This window comes from Astatotilapia calliptera, chromosome 18, assembly GCF_900246225.1.
Source record: "Astatotilapia calliptera chromosome 18, fAstCal1.2, whole genome shotgun sequence".
Taxonomy (NCBI): domain Eukaryota; kingdom Metazoa; phylum Chordata; class Actinopteri; order Cichliformes; family Cichlidae; genus Astatotilapia; species Astatotilapia calliptera.
The window spans coordinates 24,570,989-24,592,968 of NC_039319.1; the positions used below are offsets into that span (position 1 = coordinate 24,570,989).

Consider the following 21,980-nt stretch of genomic DNA (forward strand, 5'->3'; position numbering starts at 1 on the left):
CCTAACAGACACATTTTCTTTCAGCGTGACATATAGTTTCAGATATTTAATGACCATTTAACTGTAATTTTCCTCTATTTGTCTGCTCCTCAACATTAAACAAACAAGCATATAAACGAGGGTCATAGAGAGGCCAAAGTCAGGTCAGATAGTTGTAAATGCCGAGCAGGTTGGTCTAATACAAATATAGTGTTATATACAGGCAGTCGTTTTAATAGGAAACTGCGCTGAGAGCCGGCGTGCTGGAGAAAACACGTGAGGAGAGATGAACCAGCGAGCGGTCGATTTTACATCCGTGTTTGTAGGTCTGGTCGCTATTAAGGTCACCAAGCTATCATCTGGATAACGACCTTTTAGATTCACACTGACCTGCAACACCAGAGTTTAATGTACAACACAGCATTACCACAGGCGCTTTTAATTTGAGGAAAAAAAAAATCCCCAAATCCAACAACAACCAAAAACAAAATGAAAAGACAGGCCCTTGAACATGTCTGCTCAGTGGGTTTAAAGGTAATGTACTCTGTGTGAGCAGAACTATTGATTCCTAATTCACCCATTCATGTCTGTCTGCTTTGTTTATGTCAGAAAACAAGTGATTAAAAAAAAAGAAGGTAAGTCCAGGTAGGAATCACCTCTTCGCCAGATAATAAGTTAGCATTCAAAACAATGCGTCCGTGAGTCAAACAAGATTAAGAAAAAACGTGGACATTAAAGCCCATCCAGCAAGATGCCGACAAAGCAACAGTTAAGGAGGACCGTTATTCATCCTTTTCTCGTGAAGACGTTTCCACTTTGGCATGCACATGACGTGTCCCGCACAGTGTCAGCTACGCCTCCCCTCGGACCGAGAGAGAGACGGTGTGAAGACTCGGATGCTTTGTACAGGTTTTGTAACGTCTCCCGTTACACACGGAAGACGGTTTTTAAGAGGAAGCGGATGAAAAGTGTGTAGTTCTTTTTTCTTGTTTTACAGGAAAAAATAAGAATAATAAAATTTGCAAAATGAATGAACATATTTGGTTGGGGTTTTTTTTCTTTTAAAAAGAAAAGGAATCGCTGATTGGAGAGATGGTCCACAGCTGTCTTTGAGCTGGTTTTAAGCAAACGATTGCTTTATCTTGGCACTGTTGCATCATCTGCGTGAAATTGCCCGCCCTGTCCTCAGTCGGAGGGTGAAGAGAAGGAAAAGACTGATTCCCCAACCAGCAGAAAACACATGCAGACATGCAAACACAACCTGAGAGGGAGCAATAAGAAGTCTGGCTTTATGTCAACAGTCACAAATCCACAAGTGTCAAGTAATGAACACACACACTGGAATGGAGAGTTCTCTTTAAACAGACACTGAGTCTCCAGTGGGAAAGAAATCTCCAGATTGGTCCTCTTTCGCTGTGTCGCCGGAGCTTCCATCCTTTTCATTTACTTCTTCTTCTTTTTTTAAATTTATTTTACATCAGTTCTTCGTCTCAAGAGTTTTTAGGTAGTTTTTAGCTAGTCCTTCCAGCTCACACCCTGATCGGGAGAGTTTGGCTCATCTGTTGCCGAATGATTTCCTGACTGTTGTCCGGACTCTTCCTGTTGTGTCCCGGCAGCGTTCCTCCCAGCCGCAGCAGGTCCCTGCCAACACAAAGCCACACAGGTCAGCGCCAAGTTCACGGCCACTTTAAACAAAAGGTGCAACTCATTATCGCGCCACTAAGTGCTCTCGCTGAAGGTGGATAAAGGCCTAATCCATCTTGGTGTCAAGTGTAGCTAAATTCTGCAGAGTCTATACACTTAAATCTCCTGGTTATGGACAATGAAAAAATACAGCGCCAGGAGAATGAGCTCAAAATTGCTGATCCGGAGATTCATCTGCTATAAACAGCATCCAACTCAAATGCCAAGCCTGAATCTATTCATCGCATTTCCAGTTTTAATAAAAGTTCAACACATTTCTCGGCTATCTTGGAAAAAGCCCCGCGAGCCTCCGAGTGTCCTTTGTTCCTCGGCCAGTGTCCTTGTTTTTAAGGCCCTCGTGGCACAAGATACTCCACAGATAGCGCCGCATCTCATATCCTCTCTCTCCCTCCGTTATCTGCCCCGACATCACTGAGCAGCCAATGGCAGGTTAGCAGCAGCGAGCGTTCCGACGGCTCGCGCGCGCACGCGCAAACACGGGAGACGCTCTCTAAATCATGCTCTGACAACATGATCCGTTCCCTCTCCTCCTCTTCCTCCTGCTCCTTCTCCATCTATATCTCTAGCTGCTGCATACAGATGAGGCCATAAATTAATCATTGGCATGTCATCGGAACACAACAACAGCACAACATGCATACACACACACACACACCCATTGCCTTCCTATTTGCTCATCACAGCATTGGGTGCACCCTCCCCTGATGCATTAAAAAGCTCATTAGCAACCTAATTAAACACATTCCTCTCTTTTAGCTTCTCCTCAATCTCCCTTATTACTCACACTTCATCACCTCCTGCTTTTCCACATCAGCAGCTCTGGCTGCTGTCTGTCCTATCACCTACATTCCAGCATCCAGCCAAGTATAGGGGGAATTAAACTGAGGTCAGCCATTACATTTCCACACACAATTAGCTTCGCCGAGCCCAAATCCTGGCATAAGAATCGCCCTTGGGGCTCAGTGTTAGAGTGAAATTGTGAGCCAAGAAGCTGGCATCAGACCCGGATCCTCTGCGTACAATTTCTGCCTCATGTGACTCTGAAACAGGGTGCCATCGCCGACGTCAGAGGCAGGGGCTCGAGGACGTGTGCTCGTTTCGTTACGCATCGGTTAAGATGTAGGGATCTGGTACGTCTTAAAAGAAGTACTAATCATTAAAATTCAACAGTGAGAACAAGCTCGAAATCGAAGACGGGCGCCTACGAGTAAGCGAAATCTTTACACGTCCACGGGAAATGTCAGAGTCCGCTGTTTGCTCGCAAAGGCCTTCAGCTCAAAGAGGCATCCTCCAAGTCCCCCAAAAGCATAAAACAAAACCGAAGCCAACAAGCATGAACCCTGTTGTGCCTTTCCTTAGGCCAGCCATAATTTTCTTTACTGTGACATCTCATTCCCACAACCCAGAGGCGCGGCGCTGCTCGTCCCTGCACCAGTCTTCATCCTGCACTTCACAGCCGTCATATGCAATACAGAGGACAATTTCGCACAAGGTGAAAGAGAAGGAATTGCATCACTGCTTCCTTGTGTTTGCACTATTTCTGCTCTTATTGCAGAAAGACCTCAAAAGCATTTTATGCCTCGGTTATACATCAGGTGCCAAGTCTGCCACAACACAGCTGGTATTATTTCTAATTAGAGTCCATGCTTCTGCATTTACTGTAAACTCTGGCTGCTGCTGCTGTGACCCAGGAATCCTCAAAACGGACACGAGCTGGATTCTAAATTTGCAGCCCCAAACACTCGTTTAGAACTTCCTGTGCATGGAAATCCACTGATATTTTATTTATTTTTTCTGTAGCAGCTACCAAGAAAAGTAAATTCAGCGAGTTTCTCTGAAGAGTTGCTAAATCTCGCGGCAAACTTGCCAAGGTGGTGACAGTGAAGCGCTTTGCTCTTTCCACAAAGGACTGAGACGCAACACTTTTCTAAAAGCAACACTCTCCATCCACTTTGCAACTTCTCTTCATCTACTTTAACATTAACTTCAACTTCAACATTGATCTTTAGCTAGAAAAAGAGAAAACTCTGTCTCAAAGTGCTTGCTGGGTGGTGGGAAAGTGTCTGAAACCTCCAGCCTTCCAACAAGGTAATCAAAGTCTGTGATTCTAACAGATCTATACCATCTCTGGATGGAAGAGAAAATTTAACCGAACTTACTTGTCTTCCTATAACCGACAGAAAAACCATACTGAAATCAGCCCGACTCTGACATGTCACATGGACATCTACTTTAAATTTATCCTGCATATACAGTTAGATTTGAAGAGCAAACTTTCAGATTTAATTCAAGAGGTTTTTACTAAATATTTGAATGAACTGTTCAGGAATTGCAGCCATTTTTATACATAGCCCCACATTTTTAATTGGACGTTTGACTGGCAATCAGTTTTAATAGGCGGGTGAGACCGGTTCCCTCCTTGTTATTTCACGGTAAATGAAGAAAACATAATAAACAAAGTTCATTAAGAGGGAAGAGAGGGAAGCCATCAGTTCACTGAAAAACAATCTGGTACTTTCTTAAAAAGAAAAGAAGAGACTGGTCAGCTCAGCAAGACCAAAAGTGAACTAAAGTGGATGATCGCAGAGTTATTTACATGGTTAACAGAAACATCTTCAAAACAAGAAACAAGAAGGCCAGATTAAACTTTGTAAGGGAAAAATCTAAAACAACCTGCACAGTTCTGAAAAAAAAATCTTTGGACAAATCAAACCAAGATGAATTGACTGTTTGCCTTAATATGCAACTTAATATGCACTGCAACAAATCAAGGACCTAACTGTAGACTCACCCTGAGTAGGTGCTGGTCACCACCTTGAGGCTTGCGGCGTTGCGAAGCAGCTTGTCCAAAGTGCTGACGATTCGGGAGAATTTGGGCCTCAGGTTTCTCTCCTTCATCCAGCACTCCAACATCAGCTGGTGCAGCACCATGGGACAGTCCATGGGTGGGGGCAGCCGGTAGTCCTGCTCTACTGCTGTCATCACCTGAAGGCAAAGGAAGTCAATCTTAACAACTGGCTTGTCCACACAGGGAGTGTTTCACTTGTTGTGCATCACTTTGGTAAATGGCCTGTATTTATATAGCGCTTTACTAGTCCCTAAGGACCCCAAAGCGCTTTACATATCCAGTCATCCACCCATTCACACACACATTCACACACTGGTGATGGCAAGCTACATTGTAGCCACAGCTGCCCTGGGGCGCACTGACAGAGGCGAGGCTGCCGGACACTGGCGCCACCGGGCCCTCTGACCACCACCAGTAGGCAACGGGTGAAGTGTCTTGCCCAAGGACACAACAACCGAGACTGTCCAAGCCGGGGCTCGAACCGGCAACCTTCCGATTACAAGGCGAACTCCCAACTCTTGAGCCACGATCAAGAGTTGGGAGTTGGGAGTTTGAAGCTGACAGTTTACTCCTGACTGATGAATGGTAATCCTCTCATTTATTTACAATATCCAGTATGCTGCACTCTCATTGGTAGTCGCTTCAATCACTCAGCTCTAAGTTGAGAAAAGTTTATACTGGAATTGTCTGTCTAAGTCTGGCACTTAAATAATTTTAACCGTGCACGTAACTTAACGGTCACAAAAATTTGTATCTGTAAGGTAATTTTGTTTGAGTCTCCACTAAATACTGAATGAAGCTAAAAGCAATAATATAGTATATTTGATGTCAACACTGACAAGGGTTTTATTACAAGTGTAAGATGGTGTAAAAAACTAAGGTGTAAACATGTTTCATCCTCAGTGCTTGCCAAGCTGTCTCCAAGGTAGGAGAAATGTGACCATCAACCAGTTTTCAGCCAGTGGGAGGGTACACCGACATCGCTAAAGTTAGCTAGCTAGTTAGTGCCAACGCTAGCTAGCAAGCTAGCTAACATTGGTTTGTTTTTGTTTTTGTCAGGTATTAATGTTATACTTGTGGCATGATTTGATGTTTGTGGATGCTGAAGTGTCTTGATTAGGTCTTTGATGTAAAAAAGGGTCGGAGGCTTGACGAGTTGTAAAGTTCTGCAAAATGAAGCAGCTAATGTTGATAATGGTCATTAGCTACAATCGCCATTTTCAACAAGCGCATTACTAGCCGTCTTTGGATTTGAAACAACACTACCCTGTTCATGTACTATGCAAAAAGTATTTTGTACTATGCAGAAGTGTACTACAAGAGATAACTGAAAGAATACACCATAATAATGTTTAAAATGTTTAGGCTGTTAGCATTTTAAGAGGAGAATACCATTTGTTTTGCAAGTTTTTGATCATTTGCTAAAGAAATCTGAAACTTGTTTCAGCTATTACTCTTCATCCTTTGTATACTTGTAAGAAATTTTAATGGAAACCTATCTTAGAGTTTTCAGAAATTATTGCATTAAGGGATAAAGTTGAGGGGTCTCTGAAATCATTAAATTTCCTTTGAAGACAAAGAACACCAATACATTTGGACACATTTTATGGCAAGCTTTCTGATAATTGTAAACCTGTCTCACTCTGGTCCATAATCATTTCCGCCACAAACACATTCAAATGAAGATTACATTTGAAATTTGCTATGCTAAATAAATATCAACCCAGAAGACTGTGCATAAGGATTTAGGCAAATTTCATGTGGCGCCTCTACAGAGTGTTACCATTTGGCTCTGAATCATTCGTATTATGCTCATTCTGTTTGGCCTTTGTTGTTGTGGTGTGAGAATAATCGGCAGTTCCTGTATTATCTCCTGCATTAGACAGTTCCTCAGCTCGTGCTGTCACACATTCCAATCTTTCTTTCAGCGTCTTAACAAAACTATAAAAACAATATTCTCAAATTTGTCACTTCAGAACTGGCATGATTGATGGGAGAAACAATAAACTGGAGGAAGAACACGTTGGCTCACGGATGCGAGTTCGCCTAGCAACTGCATTTGCCTCCGTAAGCTGCGTATGGGTTTTAACTCCCCACAACAATAAAAAAATGCCATTTGGGAACAATAAAACATTTCTGCAGCGCTTCTCGTCTCCCGCCGCTTCTTCTTTGATTTTTATGTCGTGCTTCTAGTCTGCGAGTACTTCTGTTTATATCTCGTATTTGTTGACTCTGTTGCTTATTGAGCGATGACTGTGGCACAAAGGCTATTGGGAACAATAGTGGGCTTCTACTTTGATGCTTTCATTACTGCATGTGGGTTCTGTTGTGAAAGTTATACATACATTACTGCCATTTTTCATTTCTGATCCTTTTTTTTCTCCTTTGCTTTATTGGTATCAGCGTTATAAGTCGCTTTTTTGAAGCTCAGTACAGAGCAGATATTCCTCAGAGAGTGAAGTGGAGGTGTACACATTGCTTCAGTACTTTGTTCAGGGAGGAGGAACCAAGAGATTTATTTTTTCTTTCCTTCGAGCTCACTGCTGCAGTTACAATGTCTGTGCAGTGCAGATAGCCTACAGGTACCAACACACGTAAAGAAGAAGGAGAGAAAAAGCCAATCCTGAGTATGCCTTTGTAAGTGTGAGGAGGGAGGCTTTGCAATATGGATTTGTAGGGGGGTGGGCAGGCCAGGGCCGTAAATAAGGTGGTAAAAACTAGAACATAGGCACGCAGCTGCAACCAGCATCTGCAGTGAGGAGATAAAGACAGCAGAACAGGCCCGAGTCCAACATGTCACGCTGGAAATCAAAGCCACAGCAGCCTGGAGAAACTCTCAGCCGGCCCTAAACTTAGACATGAAACTCCTTCCATGAGCTTTCAGGCTATAGATATACGTTTTCTCGTGAGACTCTTGTGCTGACTTACATCCTGGTTGCTCATGTCCCAGTATGGCCGCTCTCCATAGGAGACCACCTCCCACATGACGATGCCGTAGCTCCATACGTCACTGGCAGAGGTGAACTTCCTGAAGGCAATGGCCTCTGGTGCTGTCCACCGAATGGGAATCTTACCGCCCTGCACACACAGACAGAGGGGGATGGTATCAGCACTCTGAAAGATACTCCAATCCTATAAGCGCAGGCACAAGCAGCAGCACACAAATGCAAAAAAAAAAACAGCAAATGCAAATTTCACAGATGGTGTCGCGCGCCAACGTAAATATTGGCACACGTGAACAGTCACACATGCATTTATGTGTACATGTGAAACAAGTGAGTGGGGATCGAATTAAGACGCCCAATTAAACAAGCACAGTGTACACAAACGCACAGCGGCACACACATTCACGCGTATTTGACCAACCAGAGAGCTTGTGTAAGTGGGGTCAGCGGAGGTGTCGTCCAGAAAGCGCGACAGGCCAAAGTCGGAGACCTTGCAGACCAAGTTGCTGTTGACCAGGATATTTCGGGCGGCGAGGTCTCGGTGAACATAGTTCATGTCTGACAGATACTTCATGCCTGCAGCGATGCCGCGCAGCATCCCGACCAGCTGTGTCATTGTGAAGCGCCCGTCGTTCAGCTGCAAGCAAGGAAAAAAAAACACACATGCACACAGTCAGAGATAGAGGGGGAGAAGCGGGGAGGGTGCAGCAGAGGAGGCGGTTAATGAACAGGGAGTGGAAAATGAGAAAGAGAAAAGATGTGTTGAAACAGATGATAGGGGCGAGTACGGGAGATAAGAGGAGAACCAGAGGCAGGAGATCAGTCACCGAGGCCACGTAAACATGACATCTGTCATAGTGCTTCATGGCTCCCGCTGACAGTCACTGACAGCTGACCTTTTCATGCATGCTGTCCAATTAGCTGATTAATTAGAGTCTTTACTGTCATACTAAAGCTGGTATGGCTCGCCATTGACTCAACAAAACAATATAATAATGGGAGCCAAAACACTGCAATCAAAACCAGACCACTGCAGGTATTTTCCCCTCATTCACTGACTGACAAACTAGTAGCAGTTAAAGGCTGAACATGGCTTTGCTTTTTCTTCTTCCTGTTGACATGAGAATAAAATCAGCCCGTCAACAAAATCACTATGTCATGTTGCTCAAAGATCATTTGTAAAAAGGGCAAAGTCCTCGAGAAGCAGAGATTTGCCCTCTCGTGCAACATTTGAGAAGCATGAAAGTAATCTTAGATGAGGGCTTTCAGGGTTTAATTTACAATTCTCCGCATTTGTGACGCGTGTCACATACTCGAGATCGCAATAAATCAGCGCTCCTGACTCGCGAAGGCGCGTGTACCCTGATGTGTGGGAGCTGAACTAAAACTAATCAATTAACCAGTTAAAAAATGATCTGAAATTTCTGCAAAATTGAACGAAGCTACGGTGGGAGGTTTTCTCTCATGACCTGAATATCTAATCCGAGCGAAGGGAGTCACAGGGGTGGGGAAAATAAGAATTTTTTTCTCAACATAATCAATTCCTTCTTTGGCTCCGCGATGAGAAAGCAAAGAACACAGGACGTGCCATCGCAAACCCATAAACATCCTGCCTTGTAGTCTGCACACTCCAATGAAGTCTGACAGGCAAACAAGCCGGGATGGATGGATGTGTAAACAGCCGTGATTCATAGCAGGCCTTCAAAGCCACGGTGGCATGAGTGCATGTGTGTTATTTCTGTGTTTCTATAAAGTTTTCTACATGTGCATATGTCCACATGTCCAGGGGGGAGTCTGAAGCTCCACTGCGGGTGACACGCTTGGACAGTTTGTGCATGTGTGCGTGCACATGTGTGTGTGTGCATTAACTCAATAGTTTCCTTGTTAGAGCAGGACTCTGAGTTCCTCTGAGTCACAGGCAGTGTGACACTGGCGAGAGAGCGGGGGTGAGGAGAGCACAGAGCAGGCACTTTTTCTGTTATCTGTAGGACAGCTGGCTGAGAGGAGTGGGTGAGAAGGAGGGAAAAAAAAAGCTCAGGCTGCACTATCAGATGTGGAGCTGCAAATAATGAGTGTTGGCGTTATCAGTTCATTATTTATAAATTGAAAATTAACTTGAAAATTGTGAAAGTGTCCAAAATGCTTAGAAAGGAGACGGCGAGTTGGCTTGATGATTGACAAACGAATAAAAATGACGAAATACAATAAAAACATATATCCTAAAACCCAAAGATTTTATACATAAAAACATCTGAAATCGTCCGCAGTAATGATACAGATGATTACTTGATAACTAAGATTAGAACCAACAAATGTTATTTTAACTGAGCAACTGAGAGAAAGAAAAGAAATCAGAGCCTTTGATTCTGAAAAACAGACTGTAAAGAACAGGTTTAGAAGATCTCCAAAAAGTTGATTCTGTTCATCTGGACGTAGCGTTTTGTGGGAGAAACGTTTCGTCACTCATCTGAGTGACTTCTTCAGTCTCAGCTGACTGCAGGTTTCCCCAATCTTATAAACAGCCCACTGAGGAACAATGGGCTGGGAGGTCAGTTCCTTAATTCCCCAACTCTCTGTGAATGGTACTCATGACCACTGATCAGTGGTTGTTGATCAATGGTCATGAGAATTTGCATAATTAAGATCAAGGAACTGACCTCCCAGCCCATTGTTCCTTCAGTGGACTGGTTTCAGTCATTATGCAAATGTACTGTTTATACGATTGGGGAAACCTGCAGTCAGCTGAGACTGAAGAAGTCACTCAGATGAGTGATGAAATGTTTCTACCACAAAACGCTACGTCCAGATGAACAAAATCAACTTTTTGGAGATTTACTTTCCTGGATGATTGAGCATGCATCAAGAGGTTTAGAAGATATTTGTCACTATTTTCAGGTTCATGTACTTAAAAAGTGCTGCTGCACAAAGTAAATCTAAAGTATTTTAATGATTTGCCTAAATTATTGACTCATTAATGTGCACATCGGTTTAATGTGGCAGCTGGACAGGAGTTTAATCACCGATACCCTGCTGAAATGCTTTATATATAATAACACAGCATCATATATTAGTAGATTTACAATCTAAAATCAGCATATTTATATCATATCAGTGTTATCAGTCCGATCTAGATGTTGGGTAATGCAAGCTTAACAGCACTCTGGTCTGATAGCATTCGTGGTGTCACAATCATATTGGAGTGTGGCTGTCACCGCCCAATGCCCCCTTCCCTGTATCGAAATGTAAACCAGCTAGCCCCCGCTCGCTAATTTCTGGCACTGCCGAGGTTAGCTGAGCTCAGTAACCCACTCTTAAAGAACCGTTAAAGTGTCACCAAACATGTTAAGTTCAGATGAATAAGTTGGTCTCTACCGACTGGTTGGAGAAAAGCGTGGAAATCAACTAGAGCCAGCCGTTCATCGCCAGTACGACGGTAAACTTGCCCCTCATGTCAGCGGTTTCTGTAAAGCTACTTATTCAGACAACATTTATAAATGTTATTAATTAGTTACACAGCGACTAAACGTAAAAAAGGAACAAGATTTTGAGTGATTAAATCTCAGAAGCTACGACTGATGAATATTTATCATTTATTCCATCTCGACAAATAATTATCAAAACTGATTAATTCCCCGCTGATCGAGAAAAGGAAGTGAGGGCTCTCGTGTGGAGCTGCAGCTATTATTCTTATTGCTGATAAATCAGCTGGTTTTCAGGTAATTAATGAATCCTTGTAAACTCCGATAGATCTTTCACAGAGTCAGAGAGGACCACGTCAAACCGCTTCTTTTTAAAACAAATATATTAGCACTCTAAAGTCCAAAAGGCTTTGAATTGAGAACGATTTTTAAAAAGAGATCAAATTGTGCTTAACAATTAACATCCTGAAAACTGAAAAAAGTGAAATTTTTGATTATTTTATTTTGTTTGAAATGCATAATATTAACATGTACATAAGTATTAAAAGTACTGCATTGATAAGTATTGAGAAGTTTGAAATTCTTCTTAGATCTGGCCACTTGACCAGTCCGAGCGATTGGGGTAGAAGGACCTTTTCTGCAGCACTCCACCAATCAGGCCTGTTTGGTAGAGTGGCGAGACTGAAGGTTACCCGAAGGGCTTTAAGACCATGAGAATCAAAATACTCTGGTCTGATGAATCAAACATCGAACCCCTGGCTTGAATGCCAAGCATCACATCTGGAGGAAACTAAGCATCACCTGGCTAATACCATCCCTACAGTGAAGCATGGTGGCGTGCTGTAGGGAAGGTTTTCAGAAGCAGGAAGTGGCAAACTAGTTAGGATCAAGGGTAAGATGAATGCAGAGATATGCAGCCTAGATGATAACCTGCTCCAGAGCGCTCTGGATCTTAGCATGGAGCAAAGGCTCATGTTCCAACACAACAACAACCCTGAGCACACAGCCAAGAGTGGCCTTGAGCAGCTTCAACAAAGTACTGAGCAATACTTTTTTAAACTGTGTGACGAATTCTCTTTAAGAGAGAACCGACATCACACCAGGCATCAAACCCACCGAAACCAGCTCGACAAGCTGGTCAGTGTCGCCTTTCTTCAATATCATTAACAATATCCCCCGAAAACTGCTATTAATACCAGCATCAGAGCATTTATTCATCGCAAGCATGAAGAATTGTCATTTAGTCAAAAAGCTGCAGTAGTCTTCTTCACAGTACAGCCACGCAAGAAAACACATTTTATTGGATGTAAATGACATGTAATAGTCCCCACGCAGCTGGAAATGTACCTTGTGACACCTCATTTCTCATCCCGCCTTTGTTCAGCGTTTTGTGTAGGTGGTCTGAACCAAAAACTCTGATCACTAATGTATTCTGCGGTGGTACAAAGACTCTCTAATACACCGAAGCAAACCTATCCAAAGGTCTGCGTGTGTGACAGTTTTCCACCAGGAGTTTGTGCACGGGAAGAGCCTGTCAGCATCACTCAGTCACGTCAAGCAGAGACACTATGCTTGTCTCCAGGCGTTATATTGCGCATTTAATCTCTATCACTCAGCAAGTAAAGAGCCTCGGGGTGTTTTACAGAGAGTAAAACATTTTGATAACCCAGAGGTATCGTGAATGACTGTGTGTGTGTGTGTGTGTGTTCCTCTCAGCTTTGATGCAAACAGAAAGCAATCTTTTTTCTGTCAGAGGTGTTGGGCGGCGCACGCCTCCCGCCAAGCTTACCCTGAGGAAGGAATCGAGCGCTCCGTTCTCCATGAATTCGGTGATGATGAGGACGGGGCAGCTTCGCGTCAGGACGCCCTCCAGACGGATCACGTTGGGGTGGTCGAACTGACCCATGATGGAGGCCTCGGCGAGGAAGTCCCGCCTCTGACGCTCGGTGTAGCCGGCTTTCAGCGTCTTGATCGCCACCACCATCTCCCTGCGCCCGGCCTGCTTGAGACGCCCGCGGCACACCTCGCCAAATTCACCTGGAGCGAGGAGAACGAGGTGGCGAGAGGAGGGGTGGGGGGTGATGGAGGTGGGCAGGGGTTGAGTGAGCAGAGGAATGAACGGGGAGGAGGGGTGGCGGGAAAGAGAGCGTCAGGGAGAGTGCGGGGAGAGGAAGCGTTACTGGTCGGACTCGGGAGTGAGTTGAGGGTCGACTTCGACTGTGGGAGAGAATTAGAAAAGAGAAGACGGGGGTCGCTAGTGGGGTCAGGGGTCGAAGATGTTGGGGAGAGAGGGAGTGACTGGTATAGATCGAGTGTGCAACCTGGGAGGGGTGCAGGGAGACAGAGGGTGGGCGAGGTACTTGAGGGTTTTGCATTTGGTGCCTGAGTACGAATGTTTACAAGGGAAGGAAAGACAGAGAAGACAGGAAGGTTGAACGAGCGGGAGCAGACTGTCATTTGAGGTGAAGTTAGGACACAACATGCTGCTGGAAAGACAAGAAAGAAAGAAATAAAGGAAGGAGGGGCGGAGAGCTACAGAGAAGTCCTTCCCACCCACAGCTCTCATGTGCACTCTGAATCCTAACCTTGCTCTCCCACAGAGGACTCTCTAACAGAGCAGCGCCCGGCCTTGATGGCATACTCTTGCTCAAATAAATGTTTAATAAAGGTAAATTATTCTGTCCACTTGGACAAAAAACATCAGGGTTCTTTACCTGCGCCGATGACTTCTTCTATTTTTACACAGGAGATGTCTATTTCTTTGGCAAACTCGTGGACTGCGTCATTGGGGTCCTCGTAGGTGAAAGGGTCGATGTACACTTTGACCCCCGGAGAAACTAAAAAATAGAGAAAAATGGAAAAAATCTGCATCTTTAATGTCGTTCATATGAGTTCATCTGTTAAAAGCAAAGCTTTGAATACGGCAACGGCTGAATAATATGAGTGAAATCAATGCTGCAGTATAAATAAGACATGTTCCTAGCTATGCTGTGTTTGATCCACGGATAGCAAAGCCAGACGATGAATCCACACTGATTCATCTCAACAACTTTGTGGCGAACTGCTATGAGATTCAGCATTCGCGTAATGAAAAGGATAAATCCTAATCCTAAAGATCGGTCTGACTTTTCTTCTGATGCACGAGTGGACATTTTTTACAGAGTGGCCACATATTGAATAAGTGAATCGAAATATGGCTGCAGTGAGAAGATTTCTAACATACAAAAACAGAACATAAGATATAAAACACGGAAAAATCCACTTAATTCCTACATGAACATTTACACTGATGTAGGAAATTGTAGGCATCTGCCCACATGTGAGTTAATCCCAGGATCAGGTCAAAATTTAAGGCCTAATCGTGTAATTTCCTTCTCGACACATACAAGGTTTTAATAATCACACCACATGTTATTTTCAGAGACCTTATAGTGCCATCCTGAGAGCACTTCTCTCTCAGACTGAAGGTTTGCTTGTGGTTCCTACGGTATTTAAAAGAAGACTGGGAGGCAGAGCCACCGCCACCGCATCCACCACTCAGCATTTAATAATTAGCTGTTATTCATCTCTGGCTCTCTTCCACAGCGTGTCTTTTATCCTGTTTTCCTCCACTCATTCCCAACTGGTCATGGCAGATGTATGCCGGACATTTTCTTCCTTTTAAAAGGGAGTTTTCCCTTCCCGCAGTTGCCAAGTGCTGGCTCATAGGGCATCGTATGATTTGGGGGGTCTTTAATTTATAATATAAAGCACCTTGAGGCGACTGCTGTTGTGATTTGGTAAAATTGAATCACTGAGTTTAGTTTATAATAACTGCAAGTGACACTATTGTGCTCAGACAGAGACTCACAGCACAGCAGTAGATTCTTAGTCCTGTTCTCCTACTGATAGCGCCTTGATTAAGATCTGTGCAGCGAGGCTGATGTTTTGCATTAGAATCTATCAAACCTATCAAAACAAAATATAGTTAACAAACAATTCATTTTGCTTTATTTTTGGCCTTCAAATGACAGCATCCCGTCCACAGGCAGACAGAAAAGTGGAGAACTTGAATGACATTGGGGAGCTTGCAATTCATGCCATGTGTGTTTCAGGGGGAAAAAATAGAAACCAAACAAATGACTTTCCGCAGACTGAAATTTCATCAAGCAAAGACCTCGGAAAAATGTTGCATTAACAAATATTTTACATTTCAGTGTGTGGGCAGCCCCTCCTCGTCCAGTGTGGAATTATTTCCCGCTGCGCACGTATCTACTTCAACTCAGATGATCTGTGTGCTCGGACCTCCTCCGAGACAACAGGGAAATGTTTTCCTGCCTCAAACAGGTGATTGGATAATTGATTGAATCAGTGGGCTAACTGTGCTGGCATGAGCAAAAGTAGCACAGAGGAGACGGTTTCCAAGCTCAGCACATAAACTTACTGTATTGCTGCAGTTTCTCAGTGTACTCCAGCTCTGACCCGCTGCGCTGCTTCCTGTAAACAAGAAGCACATGAGAAAAGTCACATTGACATAATCAGCCCTGGCCAGCTTTCCAGGTACAGTGAATCAAGCTAACGTCTAACTGCGCTATCAGATAATCACAGGCTGAGGACGAAACTCCTGGCAGCACATCTGCTTTTTCCTTTCTTTGTTTCCCCTCTTTTGGAGCTGATTTGTAGCGGCTAACAGTTTACATCCTCTGAGAGCATGTTAAAATTTAATGAGCGTCTTTGTTCAAAGTCTAACGGACAAAGTGAAAACATGTAGTTCAGCCTGTCGGTAATGAAAATCAAACACTTACTTAAGGCAGACAACAGCGATAACCACCAAGGCAACAATGACCACCAGACCCGCGGACGCCGAGCCGATGATGAGAGGCAGCTGGTCCTGCACGGACTTCTGAGGGTCACCTGGGCCACGGAGACACACAAATGAATGCATAACAGCAGAGAGATTAAAGGGTGGCTCGCGCTGCATGCATAATGGCTACCAATTAGGGCAGCCATAAAAACTATCAAGTCTGAACCCTCATTAAGAGAACCGCTGCAGCAGATCATCAGGAACAGACGGTAAAGTGGGAGAGAACGAGTCCGTACTGTGGAGGCTGGTGCTGAAGTCCATGGGGTTGCTGTAGCGTCCATACCCAGCAACGGTGCGTGCTCTGACCTGCACCACGTAGGGCGTGGCAGCCCGCAGCCCCTCCACCTTGGCTGAGCTGTGCTGGGAAGTTACAGTGTGTGACATTGCCTGGCCCTGAAGGAAAAACATAAATATTAAATATTAGAGCAGCAGGGTTATGTGTCTCCATCTTTCTATCCTCGCTTAGCTTCACAAACTAATATCATACTTTGAAAAAATGTCGTGTCATAATCTTCTTCTTAGGGATTAAAGGATGAATTCATTATTCGTGGATGTGCCAGTCCTTCTTTTTATTCTAACAGACTAATAAGTTTTGCTCTTGCTGCTTTCTTTAGTCTATTACAGGCGTGGCAAACATACGGCACGGGGGCCAGAATTGGCCTGGCGAAGACTCTCATCCGGTCCGCTGGAGAATGTGAAGGAGGACATACACACTGTGGACTTTTGACTCATACATTTCATGGCTTGTAAAATGAGTTTGACATCCCTGGTCTGACCAGCTGGTTTTTTATTACTAATAAATGAGCCATTGCTAGCTGAAGATTGGCAATTTTCTTCTAGCTTTAGTGTTATAGACCCTTTTACAGTTTGTAAACAGTGATTACGTAGGCAGTAAAAGAGTCTGTAGTTCTTTTTAGTATATAACATTATCCTGGAAGTGTCACTTGTGACCACAGTACTTGGTGTTTAACAAAAATTGCTGTTATGTTTTAAATTCAGACGATAAGTGTTCTTTAAAACAAATACAGCTGAAGATGAACTCATAAAGAAAGAATCAAACCTGTGCTGATATTCAGTGTAGCAGGAGTAGGTCTTAAAATTTTAAAATGACTTAGCATTTTCCTCCCCTGGCTCCTTTATCTGAAAGTCAGCAGATTTTTTTTTTTATTGGGCTTTTTCTGTGAGACGACTGAAATACGGTCTGCAGTTAATGCAAGCTTTAGTGGTAGTCACGTTTTGTACTACAACATAGAAAAATCCAAGTTAATACCCCTCTTGTGTATTCTGAAACTGTAACCAACCCAAGCCAACACAGAGGAGCCAAAAAAACTACAGCTTCTTTAATGGCCACTTGAGGCTTGCTCTAAAAGTGACTCAATCTCCATAGACACCCATGTCAAAATGTCCAACTTTACAGCATTAAAAACACATGTTTACAGCCTGGCATTAAAAAAACAAAACAGTTTGGGCCTCTGTGGATAGTTTCCCTCTTTGTTATAACTGTATCCACCGAATACTGGAGTTGCATTAATACAGTTTATAGAAGCAGCTGCTGAACAAGCTTGTTAGTGTTTGCACTGTTAGCACTGTTCGAACTATGGCATCAAAATAGTGAGATTTTGGAGACACATGACCTCTAACTACTTGACTAACCTGACTGTCATTTGGACAATGCAGGGTCAAGCGAACAAGTTCCAGTCACGCAGGCCTACAGGCTGGTCAATGACAAACACTTGTGTATGACTGGGTGGAAAAAGCCTCCTTGCGATTTCTTTGGCCACTACTATGTTGCTGCAGTCGTAGTTAGAAATTGAAGCGACAGACATGTGTAAAAACACTGTCCAACTACACTCTGAGCTGTAGTGAGACTGTGAAAAGAGCAACACAACATATAGACAGCAAAAAATGCAAATTGCAGGCTGCACTGATGAAGCTTTTACCTAAAAAGTGAAAAATGTTTTGTGATTTGCATCGTGACTTTTCTTGTTTTACTGCTGCTGTTAATGATTAAAGCAATTGCTAGAAAAATTTTTGTGAAGTATCTTCTTTTCAATCGATTTCAACCTTCAGGACAGGGGCGCCACCAAGGGTGGTTTCAGGGGGGGCACTGGTCATCCCCCCACAATTCTCCTGTCTGTCCAGGAAGGCCCTGGCATATTTTTCCATATATTTTTTTGGTTGTTGTATCACATCCAGGGTTTGGGTGTGACGCATTGGAAAGTAATACTTTAAGCTTGATTTAGACTTCTGTGGGAAATCTTCATCCTATCTTACAACATGACTGGAAGTCCCTCTTAACACTTAACCTTCCACATATCTTTTCTCCCAAGAAATTTAACTACATGGCAGGTCAAAGCTGCCCGGAAAGGCTATGTTTCAGTAAGAAATCTACGTCAGTTACTGTTAAGAGAAGAGGTAACTAGCGGTTTACAGCTTTTGAGGACTGAACATACAGGGAGTGCAGAATTATTAGGCAAATGAGTATTTTGTCCACATCATCCTCTTCATGCATGTTGTCTTACTCCAAGCTGTATAGGCTCGAAAGCCTACTACCAATTAAGCATATTAGGTGATGTGCATCTCTGTAATGAGAAGGGGTGTGGTCTAATGACATCAACACCCTATATCAGGTGTGCATAATTATTAGGCAACGTCCTTTCCTTTGGCAAAATGGGTCAAAAGAAGGACTTGACAGGCTCAGAAAAGTCAAAAATAGTGAGATATCTTGCAGAGGGATGCAGCAGTCTCAAAATTGCAAAGCTTCTGAAGCGTGATCATCGACCAATCAAGCGTTTTATTCAAAATAGTCAACAGGGTCGCAAGAAGCGTGTGGAAAAACCAAGGCGCAAAATAACTGCCCATGAACTGAGAAAAGTCAAGCGTGCAGCTGCCAAGATGCCACTTGCCACCAGTTTGGCCCTATTTCAGAGCTGCAACATCACTGGAGTGCCCAAAAGCACAAGGTGTGCAATACTCAGAGACATGGCCAAGGTAAGAAAGGCTGAAAGACGATCACCACTGAACAAGACACACAAGCTGAAACGTCAAGACTGGGCCAAGAAATATCTCAAGACTGATTTTTCTAAGGTTTTATGGACTGATGACATGAGAGTGAGTCTTGATGGGCCAGATGGATGGGCCCGTGGCTGGATTGGTAAAGGGCAGAGAGCTCCAGTCCGACTCAGACGCCAGCAAGGTGGAGGTGGAGTACTGGTTTGGGCTGGTATCATCAAAGATGAGCTTGTGGGGCCTTTTCGGGTTGAGGATGGAGTCAAGCTCAACTCCCAGTCCTACTGCCAGTTTCTGGAAGACACCTTCTTCAAGCAGTGGTACAGGAAGAAGTCTGCATCCTTCAAGAAAAACATGATTTTCATGCAGGACAATGCTCCATCACACGCGTCCAAGTACTCCACAGCGTGGCTGGCAAGAAAGGGTATAAAAGAAGAAAAACGAATGACATGGCAAGGAGGCCATGTCATTAGTTTTTCTTCTTGTTTCATATGTTAGGCTGTCCTCTCTCTGTTTTTGTCCCCTCTCTCTATTTCTGGTCATTTCACGCCAGTGAAAACCCAAACAAAACACGCAGAGGCTCTAATGCCTGGGTCTCAATCTCGCAGCACATGTCACCTCTACTTGCAGCCCGCATAATGATGTTAAAAAAAATATTTTTAAAAATTATTGTTCAAAAAATTATTTAACATGAAGGCAATAGGCAGAGTGTTACAGGCATAGCCCTAAAGAATGTAGCCTCATGGGCAATGTAACCCAGTTGTAAGTAAGCTATTAAGACTCGAATGTACACTGTGTTCGTGTTTTTCTGCGAAACAATAAATTCCGTTGGAGCAGCCTTGCAACGCCTCTCTCTTGCTAGAAAGTATATCTGGACAACAAAGTAAAGCTATTTCTCGGCTACGAGCCCGACACGGAATCCGAAGTATTAGCCAGAGGTGCCTTTACTACGGTTCGGAGCCGCGGACCTATTTTATATACGCGTGGAATAGTTTTCAATACAAGATCGCAGCAAAAAGTGCAGCCTTACCTAATGTCCACCCTACTGTTACTCATTTTATATCACGATTTAAAAATCTAGTTGGTATTGGTATGGCAAGTAACCTTCAGTAATAGTAATAAATCACACAGCAATAGTACATTCATGTAGTTGTAAAAAGTTTGATAATATATAAAGTAATCCAAAGTATTCAGAATACGTTACTTTCATTGAGGAACGTAACGGAATACGTTACAAAATACATTCTGGGGCATGTATTCTGTAACCTGTAGTGGAGCACAAGACAAACAAGTAACATCACGGTGCTACACCCATGACATATCTGAGAGTAAACATCTACCAACAAGTGAAACTCGAAATGTTTTAACACAGGAGATTAGTGGTAGTATGTTTATAACATTAACTAATTCAATTTTTGCTTAAAAAAATAATAAAAGGTGTGTTCATTTATACAGATTATCTTGCTGAACAAAAAATAACAGGCAGCACACATCTTTAATTCATTGTTTGAAATTTTCCAGTTTAACCAAAAAAACCTGCTACTGTGGCTAATGGTGCTACTATTAGCAAACTAGCTATTGCTAGCAAACGCCACAGATGAAGTTCACAGCTCTAACTGAGCTTCTGTTACAATACAGTTTAGTATTTACTCTAACTGAAGGGCGAAGGCAGTGTTCAGCATTAGCACAGAAAAAAAATAAAAGCTGCACTTTAGAAATGACACTTTTAAATCACAGATTTAGTTTATTGATGCACAGCGGCTCACTAAGTAATATGCTAACTATGGCTAACACTCCTAGCACCTACTGGATCCTTTTTTTAACTAAAGATTTATTCCTATGCATATTAAAGTTCTGAAGCTCAATCATTTCTACATTCAGAGCCGTCCAGAAAAATATTGGACCTGCCTCAACTTTTCCCACAATTGAATGTGAAGTCATCCAGCAAAGCTAATCAAATGCATGCAAATCACTTTGTGTACATGAATGGAGTAATTCTAACATTTGCATGACAATTGCAGAGATGGAGGTTTAAACGACAGAGAGATGATGCTGCTGTGAAATATTCATGAAATTCTCCCTGTCAGGCTTAGAAACGCTCCGTGGTGTTTTTGCCTGTAAAGCTTTAAAAAATAATGGGCCTGGTACCAAACGCTGGACTTAGCAGAGCCATTGCAGAGCTTTATTCTTTTAATATAGGGGTGGCAGTATACTCGGATGTTTAGCCATCCGAGTTTATAAAATGGCCCTAGGGAATTTGATCAATGCAAGCGATGCAGCATCTCCACAACCAGTTGCTGAGTTTGCATAAACGCTTATAATATAAACGTCCACCTCCATCGCAGCATTACACCAGTGTCCAAAATATAATCTTGGTCAGAGTAAATAAGACACCCACTATGACCTACATAAGGCAGCAGCTATAAAGGCAGAGCTTACCCTCTCGTGGTATTTAATCTCATAGTCCAGGATGACTCCATTGGGTTTCTCCGGGGGCAGCCACGACAGGCTGAGCGTGTCTGAGGTGGAGCGCATTAGATGGACAGTTGGCACTGCTGAAGGTGCTGTGGGTGGACATCAGAGAGAACAGTATATTATTACACTGGTACTGGAAAGTGTGTTCATATCCAAGTTGGCGGGTCCTCACAGTAAGTTGCCAAGATTTTTCCTCTTCTGAAGTCACAAACCATCCAAGTAAGATAATTATTATTCAAAATTCTTCAACCTGAACGGTTAAAGAACAGTGGGACGCAATTCACCTTCACCGCTCTGCAGTTTATTGATTTGTGAGGCCTGAAGAAGACTCAACTGACAGCCATTGTCCTGGGCCCATAAACTGCAGTAAGGTGGATTAAGCGCAGGTTAACTGGGAAAGTAATTACAGCGTGTGAAAAGCGCTCAGCAGTTTGGTTGATGATGACACTGCAAATATTAAGTGGAGATGCTGAAAGGTGACATTGGCAGTGATGTAACGTAAGACGCCTGGTTGACAGTGGGCTGAATGCTGACACTGGCGATATAGTGTACATTTTACATTTTATCTGCCTTTTCCTGTAACACCCTCAGAAAGGCTGAGCTCCTGCTCAGTCTGTCCATCTGTCGCTTTCAATGAGCTTGTTCAGCAATGTTTACTCTTGGTGTTAGCACCGCTCTGTATCCTAAAAGCTCATTAAGACACTCATAGACATTGACTGAACGTGGGATTCACTAACCAGCCTGTTTCATCGTGATGC

At 43.3% G+C, this 21,980-nt stretch overlaps 1 protein-coding gene across 2 annotated transcripts in view; it reads right to left on the reverse strand.

Annotated features, from left to right (window-relative positions):
* Window positions 1-1,004: 1,004 nt before the first annotated feature.
* The window catches only part of ephb3a (eph receptor B3a), a 36,101-nt gene continuing 15,125 nt past the window's right edge, over window positions 1,005-21,980 (reverse strand). For both annotated transcript variants that reach the window (XM_026149693.1, XM_026149694.1), the window contains exons 6-15: window positions 21,187-21,311; window positions 15,975-16,131; window positions 15,680-15,788; window positions 15,319-15,371; window positions 13,610-13,732; window positions 12,685-12,932; window positions 7,898-8,113; window positions 7,460-7,609; window positions 4,475-4,668; window positions 1,005-1,620 (exon numbers count right to left, since the gene is read on the reverse strand). In XM_026149693.1, the coding sequence (XP_026005478.1) occupies window positions 1,509-1,620; window positions 4,475-4,668; window positions 7,460-7,609; window positions 7,898-8,113; window positions 12,685-12,932; window positions 13,610-13,732; window positions 15,319-15,371; window positions 15,680-15,788; window positions 15,975-16,131; window positions 21,187-21,311 (1,487 nt within the window). In that variant the 3' untranslated portion in view covers window positions 1,005-1,508. The remainder of the gene's footprint in view (window positions 1,621-4,474; window positions 4,669-7,459; window positions 7,610-7,897; window positions 8,114-12,684; window positions 12,933-13,609; window positions 13,733-15,318; window positions 15,372-15,679; window positions 15,789-15,974; window positions 16,132-21,186; window positions 21,312-21,980) is intronic.